This window comes from Myxocyprinus asiaticus, chromosome 15 (assembly GCF_019703515.2).
Source record: "Myxocyprinus asiaticus isolate MX2 ecotype Aquarium Trade chromosome 15, UBuf_Myxa_2, whole genome shotgun sequence".
NCBI classification, from domain to species: Eukaryota; Metazoa; Chordata; class Actinopteri; order Cypriniformes; family Catostomidae; genus Myxocyprinus; species Myxocyprinus asiaticus.
This window is the reverse complement of record NC_059358.1, coordinates 42,117,139-42,136,998: the sequence shown is the minus strand read 5'-3', so window position 1 is coordinate 42,136,998 and position 19,860 is coordinate 42,117,139. Positions and strand designations below refer to the sequence as shown.

Genomic DNA, 19,860 nt, shown 5'->3' with positions numbered 1-19,860 from the left:
CACGTGGTAAGTTGTGCGTGGATCGTGGAGAGTAGCATGAGCCTCCTCATGCGGAGTCTCCGTGGTGTCATGCACAACAAGCCATGTGATAAGACGCACGGATTGATGGTCTCGGAAGCGGAGGCAACTGTGACTTGTCCTCCGCCACCCAGATTGAGGTGTGTAACCGCGCCACCACGAGGACCCACTAAATAGTGGGAATTGAGCATTGCAGAATTGGGAGAAAAGGGGATAAAAATTAAAAAAATAAATAAAATAAATACGATATATAATATGTTTATTCCAAAATATTTAAATATGATTATCTTTGTTCTCGTAGGTGAAAACACAGGAATGCAGTGGGTGGTCATTGTTAAGCTTTGTGGTCATTGCAAGATTTAATGGCTATGTTCGTAAGTTTACTTACCGAATACTGCACCGTATATACTATATACTGCCTATTATTTTTTAAACATTTTAAACATTAGGTATAAGGATTAAGTATTCTGTGCAGTGTGCACATTTGTTTAAATGCAGTACATGATTTGGATATTCTATGAAATTTAGAATGTTCTATGGTCACAGAGACTTCTGTGATTGGTAGATCTCGCTTCAGGATTGTGGGTAATGTAGTACTTTGTGGGAATTTAGCAATTAAACATGATTTTTTTTTTTTTTTAAAGTTAAAGTTAAAGTTGCACAAGTGGCTTCTAAATAAGCATATGCCATTGCTTAACCTTGGAGCTCATGGTAGGTCTGTCTTAAAAGGTTTATTTGGGTATGTATTATAACTAAAAAAAAAATTATTTCTTTTGAAAACAAATGGGATTTTTACTTCTTTAACCAGACTGTTGCTCCCTAATATGTGGGAATCTGGTACAACAATAACTGTTATGGTCCTGGCAGGTGTGATGTGTTTATCATAGTTTGTAGGTGCAGATTGTTTTTGTTTTTAATTCATTTCATTCACAGCTACTTGAATGTGTTATTTGAGTGTCGTAATTGTGATGTCCGTAAGACAACATCAACACAGAAGTGTTCTCACTGAGTTTGCGTATAAATTGACACAAACACACTCAAGCCTGTCCAGAGTATGCGTGTGCCACTCTAGATGTAGGTGTTTGAGTGCCCCCTAGTGGCAGTTGCACACGCAGGCTTACATTATCCAGTATACAGAGCTGTGATCCAGTATGTATAGTCTCAAAGGTGTTTCTCTCCTTTCACAGACCTTTTGATCGCTCTCAGGTGGATCATTGGATGCCAGTGGATGTGTACATTGGAGGAAAGGAGCACGCTGTCATGCATCTGTACTACGCCCGATTCCTCAGTCACTTCTGCAGAGATCAGGGCATGGTTTCATACAGGTGCAGCATACACACATATTCAAACACATGCATGGAGCAGTGATCAGTAAGAGAGCATTGTCGAAGACAACACCAAATGGACACATGTCTGAGCGAAACAGAATATTCAGTGGGAAATAATGTAGAATGGGACTTGATTTTATGTACTGACACTTGATTGGATCGAAAGAAGTAGCCTTTATTCATTATCCTTTAATGTTATTTTGGCCTAGGTTTTTTCTCATCAGAAAATAATCTTAATTTTATTTGATTAAAAATGAGACAAAATACGGACATTTATTAAATGAATAGTTCACTCAAAAATGAAAATTCTGTCTTTACTTACCCACCCATACCAAATGTTGTCGTTGAATGGAAAAGAGTTGTGTGAAGAGTAAATAATGATCTAATATTCATTTCTGGATAAACTTCCTTGAAGACAGTAAATGGGGTCAGTTTTGACTTCATGTTGTCTTTAATGCTGTGGTAAACAGTATGTGCTAGTTTGTATTATGAATGCACTATATATTGAATTGGTTGTGCAGTAATTTTTTTTCAATTCATTTTAGGGAGCCCTTCAAGAAACTGCTGGTACAAGGTCTAATAAAGGGCCAGACGTTCAGGGTGGCAGAGACTGGACAGTACCTGAAAAAAGATGACATAGATTTCACAGGTGTGTGAGAACAATCGGGGCCGGTCATCCTGGTGACCTGCGCCATCTCTTTGGGGGCACCGATCTACCGAGCTAATTTCAGTATGTGTAGAATCTGCATCGAACAAACTGCACTCTAATAATATATAGTTTTTTATAAAGCTTAGTTTGGTGTATATGCACTTTTCATTAAGTTTATTTCTATTTAAGGTTATGCCCATTTATGATGCCTACTTTTAAATCCTTAGAAAATCCTTTGTTATTAATAAAATTGGACAACTTTTAAGTTTACAGTCGAATTTACAGACGGGTGCACTAGGTGGGTCTCGCATACGGTTTCAAAAGTGGCAGGACCATCACTGAGGGGAATACAATGTACAGTATGCATAGGACCTTACCACACAATATGTGTCCACTGGGTGTTTTTTTTTTGGGGTTATGCCCCCCTTTGAAACAAGCAACTTTATTCTAATGTGAAGCGATAAACAAGGCAGGGCGGCAATCCATCACTGTGAGCTGAAGAATGACATTGACAAAAAGCTGTTGCCAACATTCCTGGTGTTTCTGGTGGATTAAATGCTTTAATCGAATCCACTGTTGCAAAATACTAGATTAATTCAAAACGGAAAACCTCAGATGGTTTTGACAGTATCAAATAGTTTCTGTGTCAGTGGACACGTACTCTAACTTAAAAGTTGCCGTTTCAGTCTCAGGACTTTTGACTGTCATGATAAAGTCTCGTACATGTCGCTACTGATTTGGGCTAAAGTCATAGTCACACTTGTGAAATAACTTCGGACACTGAAATGAACAGGACATTTTATAACGCTCGAGGACTTCTGGTTTTAATAATGAACGTGTCACAAATTTAAAAAATGAATATAGCTGCAAGCAGCAATTATGCACCAACATGGCAACCATTGCACAACACCAAGCACAACCCAAAGAACACAAAGAGTGCAAATGGCATACAGAGCAAACACACCACATTACAAGTCGCCCCTGGACAGGTTTGAACCTACACGTATCCATTCCAAAATTCAGTGCACAATCCACTGCACCATAGAGCCACAACATTGACAGTCACGAGAGTGACATCCCAAACTGAGAACAACCACAGCCAAGCACAACAGTCAACATGATCAACTTTATTTATATAACTTTTTAACAATGATGAAAATCAAAATTTTTTTGTGGAAAAGCCCAGCAACCGTTCAGTAAGCACAACACAAAAATCTCCAGAACTACAGAAATTTCAACTGCATGACTTGTGCAGGTGGGGATCGAACCCACGACCCTTGGAACCGCTATATAGACCAGAAATGTTCACACTGTGCCACTCAGTTGACACATCTGACTGCTGGCTAAGTGACATGGCATGAGTGTTGATTAGTTATCTTTGGAAGTACAGGTGGCAAATTTCTATAAAATCCAACAAAGCATTGAATAGAAACAGAACAAAGCACTTTTGCCATCGTTCACCATCATTGTGTATTTGTTTTAGTTTGTTTTAGTTCCATATTTTTTTTCTGAAATGCAGCATATGTTGTAATAATGAATGCCCAACTCGGATGTAGGAGCTTCCCAGGTACACCTGAATGCAGCATTAGGTGACAGGAACTGGTTACCAAGTTACCACAAGTGACTTTATAACCATCTTTCTTTTCCATCGGCATTACAGAGTGGTCACCCCTCATCATCTCGCTGTCTCTTTCTCATTCACTTCCTGTGTCTCTTTCTGTCCTGTGGGTGCTGGTCTTTTTTGTTGCCAGGCAACAAGGTAAACAGACTTAGTGAGGGTCTGAATTGACTCCCAAAAATGCCTGTAATTTCTGTGATCTGAGCGATGATGGCTTTATAATGCATCTGCGGGTAAACAGCGCAGACGAGAAATGCTTATTACCGTAAACACAGCTGGTTCTCTTCCCAAGAGTTAAAAATGCCAGATTGCATCAAAGTCCCCGTTTAAACCTGGTATTAACATGCGTCTTGAGAGATGCCATCATTGCTTTTTTTTTCTTTTTACAATATTGTACAACAGATCAACAAACAAGTATATGAAATTGAATAACTTTTCAGACCAAATTTGGCCAGTTTGTGCAATTTTTCTAAAAGAAGCTAAAGCATCATTACAACTCAACTTTCTGCACTGCTCTTAAACTCTGGTCTTGAACTAGTTGTGATTGGTTCATAAACAAATCTGTCTTTTTGAGCAAATTGTTCTCTTTCATTCTCGTCCTTCCATTGTTTAGCTTGTGAACGACTCTGTGTTGTTAACTAATCTAATGACTCACTCATAACCAGTGTACATAGATGTAACCTCATTACGAAGTAATAAATTACTGTAATTATTTTTAGTACAAAAATTGGTCCCTTCACACTTCATACAATATCGAAGGACTTGAAACTGTATGACTTCATTTAAAACAAAGTCATGTTAAAACAAAACGTTTTTTCATGGTTGTTCGTAACAGCTCACCAGGGCGACCTTATGGGGGAAACTTCTTACCGACTGCTAAACAACTTCTCACTGCCATTGGTCCACTTCAGTGGTAGGTGTGACTTGGAGCTCCACCTACTTTGAAGCTGACAGAATTAACGCAATGAATGCGAAAGTAAACATGACAAATTACACATTATCTACTCCATATAAAATATTTTAATACTCATTGAGTAGTTTATAAAGCTTCTTTTACTGATCTAATGAGAATTCTACTGATAGAAAGAGGCATGAAGTCACACATTTTAATGTTAAATTAGCTGATGTATTACATGTAGTCTTATGCTTCCTCTTATTTAAATGATCCTCTAAACGCTTCACGGTGCAGCGTGGCCGGTATCTGAATGTTCGCAAACAGAATACCATTGCTCAGCAGTTTCGAAATTCTTACTGGCTCTGAGTAAAGAAGCACTTTGCCATGAATGTGCCAGAGCTTTTACTGGCTTTCAATTAATCCAGTAACTTTTAATTATTGAGTTGCGTTACACATATTTCTAAATTAATATTTTGTATGTAGAATACAATTCAAACATGATTTACATTAATACAGTGCATCCGGAAAGTATTCACAGCGCTTCACTTTTTCCACATTGTGTAATGTTACAGCCTTATTCCAAAATGGATTAAATTCATTATTTTCCTCAAAATTCTTAATAATGACAACGTGAAAGAAGTTTGTTTGAAATCTTTGCAAATTTATTAAAAATAAAAAACGAAAAAAATCACATGTACATAAGTATTCACAGCCTTTGCCATGACACTCAAAATTGAGCTCAGGTGCATCCTGTTTCCACTGATCATCCTTGAGATGTTTCTACAACTTGATTGGAGTCCACCTGTGGTAAATTCAGTTGATTGGACTTTATTTGGAAAGGTACACACCTGTCTATATAAGGTCCCACAGTTAACAGTGCATGTCAGAGCATAAACCAAGCCATGAAGTCCAAGGAATTGTCTGTAGACATCCGAGACAGGATTGTATCAAGGCACAGATCTGGGGAAGGGTACAGAAAAATGTCTGCAGCATTGAAGATCCCAATGAGCGCAGTGACCTCCATCATCCATAAATGGAAGAAGTTTGGAACCACCAGGACTCTTCCTAGAGCTGGCCGCCTGGCCAAACTGAGCGATCGGGGGAGAAGGGCCTTAGTCAGGGAGGTGACCAAGAACCCGATGGTCACTCTGACAGAGCTCCAGCATTTCTCTGTGGAGAGAGGAGAACCTTCCAGAAGAACAACCATCTCTGCAGCACTCCACCAATCAGGCCTGTATGGTAGAGTGGCCAGAAGGAAGCCACTCCTCAGTAAAAGGCACATGACAGCCCACCTGGAGTTTGCCAAAAGGCACCTGAAGGACTCTCAGACCATGAGAAGCAAAGATTGAACTCTTTGGCCGGAATGGCAAGCTTTATGCCTGGAAGAAACCAGGCACCGCTCATCACCTGGCCAATATCATCCCTACAGTGAAGCATGGTGGTGGCAGCATCATGCTGGGGGGATGTTTTTCAGCGGCAGGAACTGGGAGACTAGTCAGGATCGAGGGAAAGATGAATGCAGCAATGTACAGAGACATCCTTGATGAAAACCTGCTCCAGAGCGCTCTGGACCTCAGACTGGGGCGAAGGTTCATCTTCCAACAGGACAACGACCCTAAGCACACAGCCAAGATAACAAAGGAGTGGCTACGGGACAACTCTGTGAATGTCCTTGAGTGGCCCAGCCAGAGCCCAGACTTGAACCTGATTGAACATCTCTGGAGAGATCTGAAAATGGCTGTGCACCGACACTCCCCATCCAACCTGATGGAGCTTGAGAGGTCCTGCAAAGAAGAATGGGAGAAACTGCCCAAAAATAGGTGTGCCAAGCTTGTAGCATCATACTCAAAAAGACTTGAGGCTGTAATTGGTGCCAAAGGTGCTTCAACAAAGTATTGAGCAAAGGCTGTGAATACTTATGTACATGTGATTTTTTTCATTTTATATTTTTAATAAATTTGCAAAGATTTCAAACAAACTTCTTTCAGGTTGTCATTATGGGGTATTGTTTGTAGAATTTTGAGGAAAATAATGAATTTAATCCATTTTGGAATAAGGCTGTAACATAACAAAATGTGGAAAAAGTGAAGTGCTGTGAATACTTTCCGGATGCACTGTATGTACATCATTTTGGACAGCTGAAGGGTGTCCGCCCCCTAGCGAGTCAATGAACAAGGTGAAAATATAGACATTATAAATTTGTTTAGCAGAAAAACAAAAGCTGAAAAGTGATTAATAAAGTAACTAAAAAGTAATTAGTAGTGTGATTACTTTTTCAATGAGGTAATCATTACAAGTCAGTAATTGAATTACAATTTCATAGTAGTACTTGGTCATTTGTAGTGAATTACTTTTAACCAACACTGCTGATAGCATAAAAGATGCTCATTTGTTGCCACCTTCTGGCGTAAAGACGTAATCCCCAAAAATGGCCCGGAACAAAATAAAAATGAACGATGAGCCAAAATCCCCAACACTGTTTGGAAAGCCACAAACATGCAGAAGAAGAGTGATACAAAGAGTGAAGCATCCCAGTGCTTTCAGACTGTATACCAGTTCTCTCATCCAATCAAATTTGAGGACCTGGACTAACTGTTGTATAACACATTTTATTATCAGCATAGCAATTTGAATGAATTAGAATTTGAGACGTCCTTTTTGCTTTAGTGACAGCATGCACTTGGGCTGGCATGAACTCCACAAGTTTGTTCAAATCCTATCGACCCTGTTTACACCTGCCCTGAAGATGCATCTCGGGTGATCCGATCACATGTGGTCAGACGAGACACATCGCTGTTTACACCTGGTATTACCATGCATCTCAAATGTGTGATCGGATCGACTGAGATGCATCTTAATACCAGATGCAAACAGGGTCATAATAATTAAACACTCTCTCTCCATCAGGTTCAGAGCCTGTTCAGAGGGACACCGGCAGCCCACTGCAAGTCACGTGGGAGAAGATGAGTAAATCCAAACACAACGGCCTGGACCCGCAGGAGGTGGTGCAGCAGTACGGCATCGACACCATGAGACTCTACATCCTGTATGCTGCTCCACCTGAGCAGGACATCTTATGGGACGTCAAGAGTGAGTAAAACCACCATCATGCCAACATCCGCCCAGCATGGTTGTGCACTGTTCAGAAATGAATCGAGAATGTGTTTTGGGGTATATGGGGTAAACGGGTCTTCCAACGGGTCTTGCGCCAGCTGAGCCCCACTATAGAGATGAACGGGGATGTCTTTTAGGTTTTTTTGAGACTCTTTGGCTACCATAATAATTTGCATGTGTGTTTGTAGCTGATGCTATCCCAGGTGTGTTACGATGGCAGGCCCGTCTGTGGGGGCTGGTCACTAAACTGAGAACTGTACGAGAGGGACACGAGATGCCCAACCCTTCCATCCTGAACAAGAGAGAGCGCTCAGAGGCTCAGAAGATCTGGGATAACAAAAACTACACCATCACACAGGTGAAGCCATACCAGAGGCCTGTTGCACGAAGTCAAATATAAAATCTATTTGTAGATTTTACAATTAATAAAAATTAATGTCCACATATGTGGACAGCGGGACTAAGTTGTGAAATTTAAATAATACCAAGCTATAGAAAGTCAGATTTTTTTATCAAATAGTTTGTTTCCAGGAGTGTTGATTATTCATGTTTTTGAGACATTATAGACATTACAGCAGATTTTCTATAAAGCTGAATAAATCATTCCTATTCAAAGTAATGTCCAGCATCATCCAATCACTGACAACCATGTTAAAATAAAATGTAGCATTATAAAATTCTGAATCTATGTACTGATTATCATTGTCCCATGTCTGCCAAACATGTTGAGTGATCCAAACATCATCTGCAGCCTGAAACTGAACTTTTGGTCAGATTTTAGGAGTGAATTTAGGAGTGAAGCTATAGGATGCACCCTTGCTCCCTATTTAGTGAATGACTTAACCTCCAGTGTGCTGTCTGTCTGCACTGGTCTCAGAACAGTTTGAAATGCACCTTATTTTAATCCTAGCTCCATATAAAGCCTCTGAAAGCAACATTTTTCAGCTTTTGGATGATACATTTATTCTCAATGTGAAAATGTATAGTAAATATACAGGAATGTATTTACTAATGTTAATGACTAGAACCGTATTGTACAGTGATAACAAAATAAAATATAACAAAATGTATATTGAAATGAAGCAAAATTACCCACAGATGTGTTAATGTTGAAAGTTATTCAAAATAACATGTTTTTTCAACTTTTGTTGGAATGAGGTCCCATTTTCCACATATGTGGACGTCATGCTTATCAGCATGCTGACGCACGAAAAAATGAATGAATTTTTTAAAGTGGCATATCAAACGAAACTAAAGACGCTGCTCTTTATAGCCAGAGAGGTTTCAATAAATAAAAAAAAATAGAGGTTTCTTACCAGATGCTTTTTTGTTGGTGCTGCACCCGTAGGAGCGCTTCACGGAAATGATCGTCACGCTGTTGTGTCACATGACTCGGTGTGCTAGAAGTTCAACCTTAAATGACAGTGTAGAGTCTTGCAAACAGTATTCAGTCGGTTTAAATAAATTAAAATTATGCATTGCGTATAGCAAAGCCAAAAATACAACATCCACACATGTGGACGTTCAAGGTTAAACCGCACGAGGTTAAACCGTTTTTCTATGTAAATTATTTACACTAATAAGTCCTCTGCATGGTTTAAATGGGTCATCCTGCCTAATATTTTCTTTTGTTTTCTATGCAAGAAAGAAAGTCATTGGGGTTTGGAACAACACGAGAGTGAGTAAATAATGACCGAATTGAGTAGTATTTAGGAAACTGGCAGTAATATGTTGCACTCTTTGACCAGTGGGAGGCACTACAGCATCCGTCTGTATTTGTTCCAGTCTGATAGAATTACTTTGTTTTGGATATATTTGGGTAGTTGACGAATAACATGGACACAGCTTTTTTAAATTCAACAAAGATTTTAATTCAGTTTCAATTTTTGGGTGAATTATTCCTCTAACTACAGAAAGGGTGTGTACAGTGGAAGCATGATGTTAAATGTGGAAAGTGCTGTTTTAGCACAGTATAAATAGTCTCTCCAGGGCTCAGATTGGTTTTGCGCTGGTAAAGGGCCTGGACTGCAGTTGATCCAATCCAAAGCCACTAAGCCTCTGGAAAAGCCACTGTCATCAGCTGTCTCCTGTCTTTGGTCAGGGCCTCCGGGAATGATGTTGCCCTTTCCGTTCTGATGTAGAGCCTGTTAGCTTTAGCCAGATCTTGACCTTAACTAACCAAATTAAATTGGTGATTTAGTCTCAAATCATGACGAAATAGCAGCTTCTACCACTATCAGAGGTTCTGTGTTCACACCAGGCTTAGAACGCACTCTTTCATTAGCAAGAGTACATCCCTAGTTCTTTGACATTTATTGAAACTGTGCAACTGCCTTCCATTCATTCATCTTAGACAGTAATGAGGCCTCTTGTGACATTTAAAGGTGGTGTGTAATTTTTTCCGATGTTAAAATACTCTCTCCTATCACAGTTTAGTATGCTGAGACAATGATAAGTAAGCCATTTCTAGGTTTCTAGGCTACTAAAAATTGTAAACACTGTGACACTGTGGTGGTATCAAAACATTGCTCTGTTTGTTTGAGCATCCTGACCAGCCCGACACAGTAACACTGACTCGACCAATGGAGTGAGTTTGGTGCAGGACTGTCTGTTTTTTCTGACCAATGACAGACAGGGGTGTGTTCAGGGAAACCTGTTTGAAAACAGTCGTTATTTTTGCAATTCCAGAAATAACACACTTACACACTTAAAACCTAGTGAGCTGTCTTGCTGTCTACTGTTTTCATAGGCAGCTGCCTCCTAACCACAATGTAACCTCATAAGTAACTACATACTGTAGGTAGGTCTACATACAGCCTGATCTCATGAAAATTACGTTACCGTGACAGCATTTTTGCAAAACAAAATTACATGCCTCGTATATTTTGCTGCAGTTTCCCAGTGAAATATCTAGCGGGGGCGCCAGAAGCAAGTGAAATGGTGTTTGAACCTTTATGTTTAAAAGTTTACGAGTTTGAACAAGTCTAAGGCGAATATAAGATGGAGGTTTTAATGAGTAAAACATACCTCCTTAACATAAAACTTTAAGCAAATGTGACACGTAAAGCACATTTTCCAAAGCAGCTACATAATTTCGTGTGGCTTTTATGACACTTATCTCACATGTCAGCTTGCGTGCTTGGCTTGGCTCAAACCTCAGTTTTCCGTGTCCAAAGTCCAACACTCTATCAGGTGAGTCACCGCAGAAGCTAATTACATTGGAATAAGTGTTTAAATGTAGGTGGGTCTGTAATACAAGCATTAAAATGTTTGGTTTTTCAAATGATGTGTTATAGTAAAAGTGTTTTGATATCATAACGTGTGTGAATAATAATCAGCCATTGTGATTTGTGTGAAAGTGATTAAAACGCACCGTTGTTGTAGCTCCTTTAGTGTTAATTTTAGCAGAAAACTGTGGCTAAACGTAGACCGCAGCTCGTAAAACTTTGTTTGCAAAAATTTAGTTATAGTAACTTTCATATGAGACTAGGTTGTCTACATAGGCAGGAACTCCGCAGAGCTCTCAAAATAGCATTTCTCATGAGACGTGACTTACAATTGATTTGAATAGAGTTTGGTGTTAGCATGTTGCTAAGCTAACAACACTATTCCTTTTATAAGCATAAAAATACATGGAACACAAATATTGGGGAAAGTAGTCCATTTTTAATTAAATTCTTGATACGTTTTAATATTGAATAGAATATATTGGTACACAGTATTCCTCTCAACTTTGTTCACCAATCTTTTTTTTTGACTGAGCTCATCACTATGCATTCTGGGATTGGCTTGTCTGCTAAGGGTAAATGCGATGCTGCCTTAAAAGTTTGCCAAAATTTAGAATATTAAGGGGCAGCGTTTTGCATGTTGCTGTCTATCTTTTGGAACTGCCTATTTGTCAGGAGCAGTGTTGGCAAGTAACTCAAAGTAATCCATTACAATTTACTAATTACTACTCTTGAATGAGATTAATTGAATTTAATTGAAATTCAGTAACTAATCTGATTACTAGAATTTAAAATGTAATGTGTTTTTTTACTTTAAAAGTAATAAGATTACAATAAGTAATTAGCTTGCAATCAGATTACACCCAACACTGGTCAGGAGTGCGACTAGGATGCTTTAGTCCAGATACACTGTATGCCTTGTGAAAGTAAATGAACACAAACCCTTCATGCTACGCAATTTAAATTTTGTGCATCATTGCATTCTAGAATGTGTCAGACTGCAGATTATGACACAATGCAAGTTAGTGTCACATTCTCTATATTCACTAGAGTAGACATTTGCATTAAATATATTATTTTAGTAGTTTTCTCTCTCAGGTCAACTTGTGTCATGTCTGAATCAAGACATGAAATCTGTTAATGTTACTGTAAAGTTACAAATTTGACCTAGAAATAGTGCAGAATCCTAAATATTTCTTTTTCATTTTAAATTGTAACATTACATTATTTTACATTTTTCAAAATCCTACAACTTTGTCAATTTCCAGTATAAAATTAGATTGTGAATCCCTGATATTCAATGAAGACTCAGACTTTTGGACACATTGCTGTCAAATGCTTTTGGAACAGAGCTATAGTGTACTTTACAGGCGTTTAAAGATGTTACCCTCATAGCAGGGTTTGAAATAGAGTCAGATAGAGGGAAAATTGAGGTGCTCTGATAGTTGAAACTAATCCAGATTATTCTGTTGACAGGTCACAGGTCACTTCACAGAGGACTTCCTGTTTAATGCAGCCATCTCTCGACTCATGGGTTTGACCAACACACTCTCAGTGAGTCTGCTGTGATCAACTCTGCTATTTACAATCTATAACTGATTGTTCTGTGTTGTTGTACCATAAATAAGCTGATTTCTCTGAACTTTCCATTCTCTTTGTTGCTCTCTCCTCATAGCAAGCTTCGTCTCGAGTAGTTCTGCATAGCGTGGAGTTCGAGGAGGCTTTGGCGTCGCTCTGTGTGATGGCTGCACCCATGTGTCCACACTTAGCTTCTGAACTCTGGGCAGGTACGACAGCAGCGTAATGAGCAAATCACTCTTAAACTTGAAGTTAAAGTATTCATTCACCCAAAAAATCAGATTCTGTCATCATTTACTTGCCCTCATGTTGTTCCAAACCCATATGTTTTTTTTTTTCTTCTTCTGTGGAGCACAGAATAAATGTTAGGCAGCCAGAAAAGCATTATCACAGTACTTCATATGACTTGTGTACTATATTCCAGTTCTTTTGAAGTCTTGTAATTTATTGTGAGGAACACTGAAATTTAAGCCATTATACACTGATAATCTGCCCCTCCACTGCAGCTCTCAAATCTTCATGTAATACATGTAAACACACTTACTGAGGGGCCCTCATAAAATACAGTGCGATCTGAACTCCAGGGTCACTGACGCTCTCAGCACATACAGCCGAGCCCCTGGTTGACACGTTATGAAAATCATGATAGTGCATGTCCCCTCATCTTGGCCTCTGTATTAATTTTCTGGAAGAAATGGACTTTAAAATATCATGCTAACAGAAGAATTTATGCTTTTAGGTATGACTCTTTATTCCTAAACAAAACACTTTGAAGCAAGCAAGGCATCCAAAATCAATATCAAATCAAAATTCATATTCAAATATAAATCACATTTTCAAATTATTACAGCAAAATTGTACATTATAGTATAGTGTTCCTAATAAAGTGCTCAGTGAGTGTATATATACTGTATATAATATATCACTCAGGATAAAAGTAATAATTGTGAGCTGGGTGAAAAGTCATGGAAAACGCTAGTTTTGGGAAAAACACCGGAAACATGTCACTGTAGTCCCCTCCACATCCCGCTATTGTCACACACACACACACACACACACACACACACACATGCAGAGAGTGTGTGTTTTTGTCTCGTAAGGAAGATGAGGAATGGATACATTCTTGCGTTCTGATAACACAATGATGGATGGTGACCAGAACAGACAGGAAGTCTAAAAGTTGTTTACTAAGTGCGTGTGGTAATATACTTACAGAGATAAATTTAATTTCTGGCATCTAAAGGAATTAACCCCCCCCCCACCCCCCCCAAAAAAAATTATTTATTATTATTTACTCACCATCATGTAAAAAAAAAAAAAATCCATATGCCGCTATTTTTTTCAGTGGTACACAAAAGGAGAATCTGAAGAATCTCCATGCAGCTCTTTTCCATACAACAACAGTAGTCCCATAGTCTCCAAGTTTGTCAAGCTACAAAAAAGACAAAAACATCATAAGAGTCTATACATCTCTATATGTGCTATATTCCAAGTCTTCTGAAGCCATACGATAGGGTTGTGTGAGGAACAGTCCAAAACAGACAGAGCTCTCAAAAAAAATATCATGGATTTTTGTGTGTCTCGTGATTAGACGTCATTGATGTTAAACCTGACGCGACACGTCTAACCGCGCCATATTTGGCTTGAGTGAAGAGAGGGGGTTTTCAGTGAATAACAACTGCAATTAAAGTCCTTTTTCACACAAAGACATTATATGACTTTAGAAGACATTGAATATAGTGCACGAGTCATATGAACTACATTTATTGTGCTTTTATGTTGTTGTTTTTTTTTATCTTTTTTCGGAGCTCAACAGAAGTTTACTGGTTACTTTGAGTTTTGTAATGGCATGTGGGTGAGTAAATAATGACAGATTTTTTATTTTTGGGTTAATCATTTGTTTAAACTTCCTTTCTTTCCAACCCCCAAAAAAATGCACCTTTGCTTACACAAACACTCATATACACTCTAAGGACAAGCGGAAACATACATCCTTCCTCAAGGCCTTGTGGGGGTCATGCACTCATTTCTAAATTTACAGGATCTCAGCATAGGGGCCTGGTCATGTGACCACGGCGTGCAGTTTTTTGCTAGATTAATCACTGCACTGTGTTCCAATTATTGGTGTTACACTAACAGTTTTATTGAAACCTCTCTCAGGTTTGTCTCAGGTGAGGAATCCTTTAGGAAGCATGCTGTCTCGGAAAGGAGATGTTCTTCAACAGCACTGGCCTAGTGTTGACCCAGAGTACCTACAAACCCCTGACACACTCCAAGTGTCTGTACGGGTATGTCGCACACATGCACTGATGTGAACAAAATATCAGTGCCATCTTGATGCTAGGGTGTTCTGGGTAGCAGCTTACCAACCCAGTCCAAAAGAGCTCACTCCCAAGTCTCTGATATTCTGGTCTCTGGGATTGTTTTTTTTTTTTTTTGTTTTGTTTTTTTTCTCATTTATTATAAGTCCAATCACTTAGAAAAGTAATAGCACAGCTTTTCTTATTATGCCATACGATTTGAAGTGTCATTCATGGTTTTAGCACAAATGGTGTGGGATGAGTCACACACTAAATTTTAAGAGGCTTGTGCAGACTAACCTCTTAAACTAACCCTGAGTATGAGCAATAGTTATATCAGTATCTTAGTGGTTCTGGGATTTTACTGTCACCAAGTTGTTTGTTTGCAGAATATTCAGCACAGTATGTTCCCTGGGAAAGTGGAAAAAGAAAGTGGGCACTTCTAACTGAAAAGCCTGTATTTTATTATAGCCACTCTGTAATTTGTAAGTAGGTGTGTGAAAGGCTTGGCCTCTGAATTAGCTATTACAGACATAAACCTTCTGGGAGGCTGATCGAATCTTCTTCCCATGACTCACTTGAAAGTATTTGGGCATGCGTCCATGTACTGTACATGTATGTATGTGTGTGTGCATGTAAGTAAATCTCATCAGGCAGAGGAATCCAGCCAGTCAGAGTCAGTGTTCAAAAAATTCAGTTCAGAGTCAGGAATGGAATGGAATGGACTGGAACAAACAGAATCGTTTATAATAAAACAAAAGTAGAAACAAACAGAATAGGACACAACACAGCTCATTAGAACAGAACAATAGAACAGAATGGATCAGAACAGAACAAAATAGAGTAGAACAGAAAAAATAGAACATAATGGATCAGAATAGAACTGAACAGAATAAAGTAATATAGAACAGAACAATAGAATAGAATAAAACAGAATAGGGTAGAACACAACTGACCAGAACAGAACAATTAAATAGAATAGAATGGACCAAAACAGAACAATAGAACAAAATAGATCAGAATGGAATAGAACTGAACCAGAATAGAGTAGATTTGTACAGAAAAGCACAAAATTGAACAGTACAGAATAGAGAAGGATAGAACAGAGCAATTAAAGAGTAGTACAGTATAGAGTACAATTAAACTAATTATATAGAATGTAATGGAACAGAATAGAGTAGGGATGCACCGATATGATACCTGGATCAGTATCGGCTCCGATACGGATGTTTTTACCTGGATCAGGTATCGGTCCAACAAGCCCGATCCAAATCCGTTACCACATGTTAGTTACGGTGGTTAACGTCAAGCTCAAAGAATGACATAAAAAACCCTTTAAAGCAACATTAAAGTAGTCCATATAACTCGTGCACTTTGTTCAAAGACTCTTGAAGACATACGATAGCTTTGTGAATCGCAAAATGCTGAGTTAAATAAATATATTGTCTGCATGCGCAGCACACTTCCCTGAATGAACATCATTGACACACACACATAAGCACGCGCATGGGCTTGTAATGCACTGCTCAGAGCGACGCGCAGTATGTGGGCGCTCCACACAAACTTAATTCCAGATGTACAGTAGATGCTCAGTAGTTCTGTTCGCTAATAACATGCATTGAGAACAGCACCGGATGTGCATTTCACCAGATGTTTAATGAGAAGCTAATTAAACTACTGTGAACTAGCCTACAAACACTCTTCTGGAGTTGACTGGGTTCCAAAAAATTACTACGTGATTGAAAAGTGGACTGATAAACTATTACAACTAAAGTGAAAAAAGAGATCTGAAACCAGAGTCCAGATAGAAGTTGAAACCAAAAATGTGTAAAAGAGTAATGGATTCTTTTCTACTGAAGACTCATTGGAATTAATGTTAATTTTGCTGCTACATCCAGCAGACTGGTTAACAAAAACAAAGCTTTTCTTAAAAGGCTGCACATGTTGTTAACTTGTTATATAATTGTTTTTTATTTTCCTATAATGAAATAACGTGTAGTTAGAGGTCATTGTTTCTTTACACATAAAAGAGTACTCCCAGTCATTTCCACACAGTGAGTTATACTGTAGATATTCTACACTCATTAAGAAAAAACAACAATATTGGTATCGGAATGGGATCGGTATTGGCCGATACTGAGAGTTCAGATATCGGAATCGGATCGGGAGAGAAAAAAATGGTATTGGTGCATCCCTAGAATAGAGTAGAATAGAACCGAACAATATAACGAATGGAATATATAATAGAATGTATCAAGCTATAATAGAATAGAATATAACAGAACAGAATAAACTAGAGTAGGAACACAATAGACCCGAACAATAGAACTGAATGAATCAGAATAGAATAGAACAGAACAGTACAGAATAGAACAGACCAGAACAAAGCAATTGAATATAATGAATCAGAATAGAATAGAATAAAATAGAACAGAACATAGCAGAATAGATCAGACCAGAACAATACAATGGATCAGAATAGAATAGAAAAGAACAATAGAATTGAATAGAAAACAATAGATGCTGCCTAAAAAGATAGCTTGTTTTGTTCAAAATCATTTTGTCCTTGCTTCCCTATCCCTGTCTAAACATACCTCAAGATTACAGAGGTTTGGACATGTTCAGATAGACTCTAGTGTTCTTATACTGTAAGTGCACACATCTTTCATTTTAACTTAATTTCTTAATACACTAAGTTATGTCTGCCACACCATTTAGTGTCTTTAGAAGCATTTACGGTTAGGATTCAAGTATGTCAAAATTTAGATGTCTCCATTTAGATGTTTCCACTGCTTTGTTGTTCATTATTTCCTGCAGGCCAGGGTTCAGTTCAGCCTCTTCTACCCAGAAGGCTTTGCTCTGCCCACTCTTTGCCAGGCTCCAGCTAGGAACAAGCCTGGTGAGGTGAGTTAGCGCAGCTGCAGTATTTTACGGGGAATCCCCTATTTTGTGGGGGTGGATGAACTACTTTGGAAGTCATAATGACAGGGTTGAACTTTCCCCATGGTTCAGTCTAACTGTCTGGATGCATTTTATTTCACCGCAAACAGGCACACCGTGGAGCAGATGATGCCAGTTTCACACAAACTAGCAGAATCAAGGTATCAGCTTCAAAGAATACAGGGTTTTTGTTGTTTGTCCATCCCCGATACACCATAAGTACTTCAAAACAGGATGTGTCTGTCGGCTTTAAAAAGCTAAAACTACAGGTAATATGAAGGGGAAAAAATCATATGTGAAAAAAGGTGAACAGAGATCGTTTTAACAAGATTCCTTACATATCTGGGGACTAGAATATCATTGAGACTTGGGAGGCTTTTTTGGGCTCTTTTTGACTCACCAAGCAACAACACAGATCTCCATAGCAACACTAAAAACCACACATAACACCTTAAAACCGGCAAAGCAGTGCCCTGGCATCATAGCGGCAGGTTTTGAATGGGCAAAAGTCTAGTTTGTCCTTGTTTTGCATGAATCAGTCTCCGTTTGTAACCTTTCAGCTTGATCAATCCTCCCTGTGTCCTCTGCTCAGATCAATAATAAAGTGTGTGGGAGTGTATCTGTACCTCGTGATGTGGCTCAGGATGCACAGAAGGTTCAGGAGCTGGTGATGGAGAGTCCTCTGGGCGCTTGCCTTCTTTCTGACTGCATCATTAGGAAAGCCATCCTCTCACCCAGAACTGCCCTCATCAACTTCCTGGTGGATGAATGACACAACCAGAATCAATGTGCCTTACAGGGGTTTTGCTATCAGAATGGACTGCCTGTGAAAAGCCCAAGTCTCTTATATCCAAAGGAAAATGGCTGGTGGGACATTAAATGAAAAGGGAATAAAAATGGACATAATTTATTGGAAGTTTCAGATGATGTTTTGAAGACTTAGTTTGACCATTTGACTGTTTGTCTGATGATGACTTTGCTCTTTGCGGCTAAAAATTCGCTGCAACCCCCCTCCCCACAATATATATATATTTGATCCTGTTTTTAAAAGTCTGTGATTCTGGCTCTGTTTGCTCTATGCTTGCTCTGGAGTTTCAAAGGGTTAGGTCATTTTTTATTTTGTTTTAAAGATATTTTTTTCTGGAAAACAAGTTATATACTCATTATTAAAACATTGTTATTGCAGTGTTTAGGGTGGTTTCAGGTGTTTGGGATGCCAACATCACTATCACATTGTTTTGCCCAGCCCTACCCCTCACCCCTTGCTCCAGGATAGTCTGGCAGTGTTAGTGTTGTGTACTGAGGCTTTTCTTAACTCCCAGTTTTAGCCTGGCATTAAAACACCTCTAAGAGACCTGCACTACAGCCTGAAATGGAGATGTGGAGACCATGCTGTGCTTTCAGACGCAGTCAGATTCTTGCCAGCTCTCATAACCAACCCCCATTTAGGTGACTCACTCTAACCTGAATGAGTGCTGTAGGTCTATCGCTGTCTCAAATAGCTTAGCCAAGTACATGAAAGGTCTACTGTTCAGCTAAGTAGTAGTCATTGTGTGTTTCGCTCCATCATGCAACCAAAAGTTGAGAACATTTTAATCCATTGACCAATTTCAGAAAAGGGGGTCTAGTTGTGCTTTTGGAAATTCAATTCCCTGTATTCCTAACTTGACTGAAACTGTCCACACCCTCAAAACAGATCTTACTCATTCCTGTCTGTCAAACCTTACCAACATTTATGTTCTGGGCAGACATTGTCTCATAAAAAATAAATAAAAGTAACATACTACCCTTCAAGGAACACTTGTTCAAGTGCATATTTGTGATGATTACATAACTGAGTAGCTAAGGAAATCAGCCCAGTAATAAAAAAATGCATGTCCTTCACAATTTTGGAGCTATCACTATAGGAAGAGAAATATTGGCCCACATTACGCCATAGGTTGCCCCATATAGCACCATTCAACAATGATGAAAACACTAACTGATGACGGACCATTGAATGTTAATTGAAAACTAAAGCACATCCAAAGGTTGGTAACGAAAAATAAAACTAGTTTAAAAGCATCACCCTAGGGGTCTGTTTCTAAACTGTCATTGGAGTAAAAAGGTTCTATGTAACATACAGTACAGTGCTTTCTATGAATATTAAAAGTAATTTTGATAAATATTATTTGTCATGAATTTGATAGACCA

At 38.7% G+C, this 19,860-nt stretch overlaps 1 protein-coding gene across 2 annotated transcripts in view; it reads left to right on the top strand.

Annotated features, from left to right (window-relative positions):
* lars2 (leucyl-tRNA synthetase 2, mitochondrial) overlaps positions 1-18,852 on the top strand; it is a 96,789-nt gene extending 77,937 nt beyond the window's left edge. For both annotated transcript variants that reach the window (XM_051718232.1, XM_051718231.1), the window contains 8 exons: positions 1,206-1,343; positions 1,892-1,995; positions 7,416-7,598; positions 7,811-7,980; positions 12,326-12,403; positions 12,525-12,636; positions 14,588-14,715; positions 18,260-18,852. In XM_051718232.1, coding sequence (XP_051574192.1) covers positions 1,206-1,343; positions 1,892-1,995; positions 7,416-7,598; positions 7,811-7,980; positions 12,326-12,403; positions 12,525-12,636; positions 14,588-14,715; positions 18,260-18,439 — 1,093 coding nt within the window. In that variant the 3' untranslated portion in view covers positions 18,440-18,852. The remainder of the gene's footprint in view (positions 1-1,205; positions 1,344-1,891; positions 1,996-7,415; positions 7,599-7,810; positions 7,981-12,325; positions 12,404-12,524; positions 12,637-14,587; positions 14,716-18,259) is intronic.
* Positions 18,853-19,860: the final 1,008 nt, after the last annotated feature.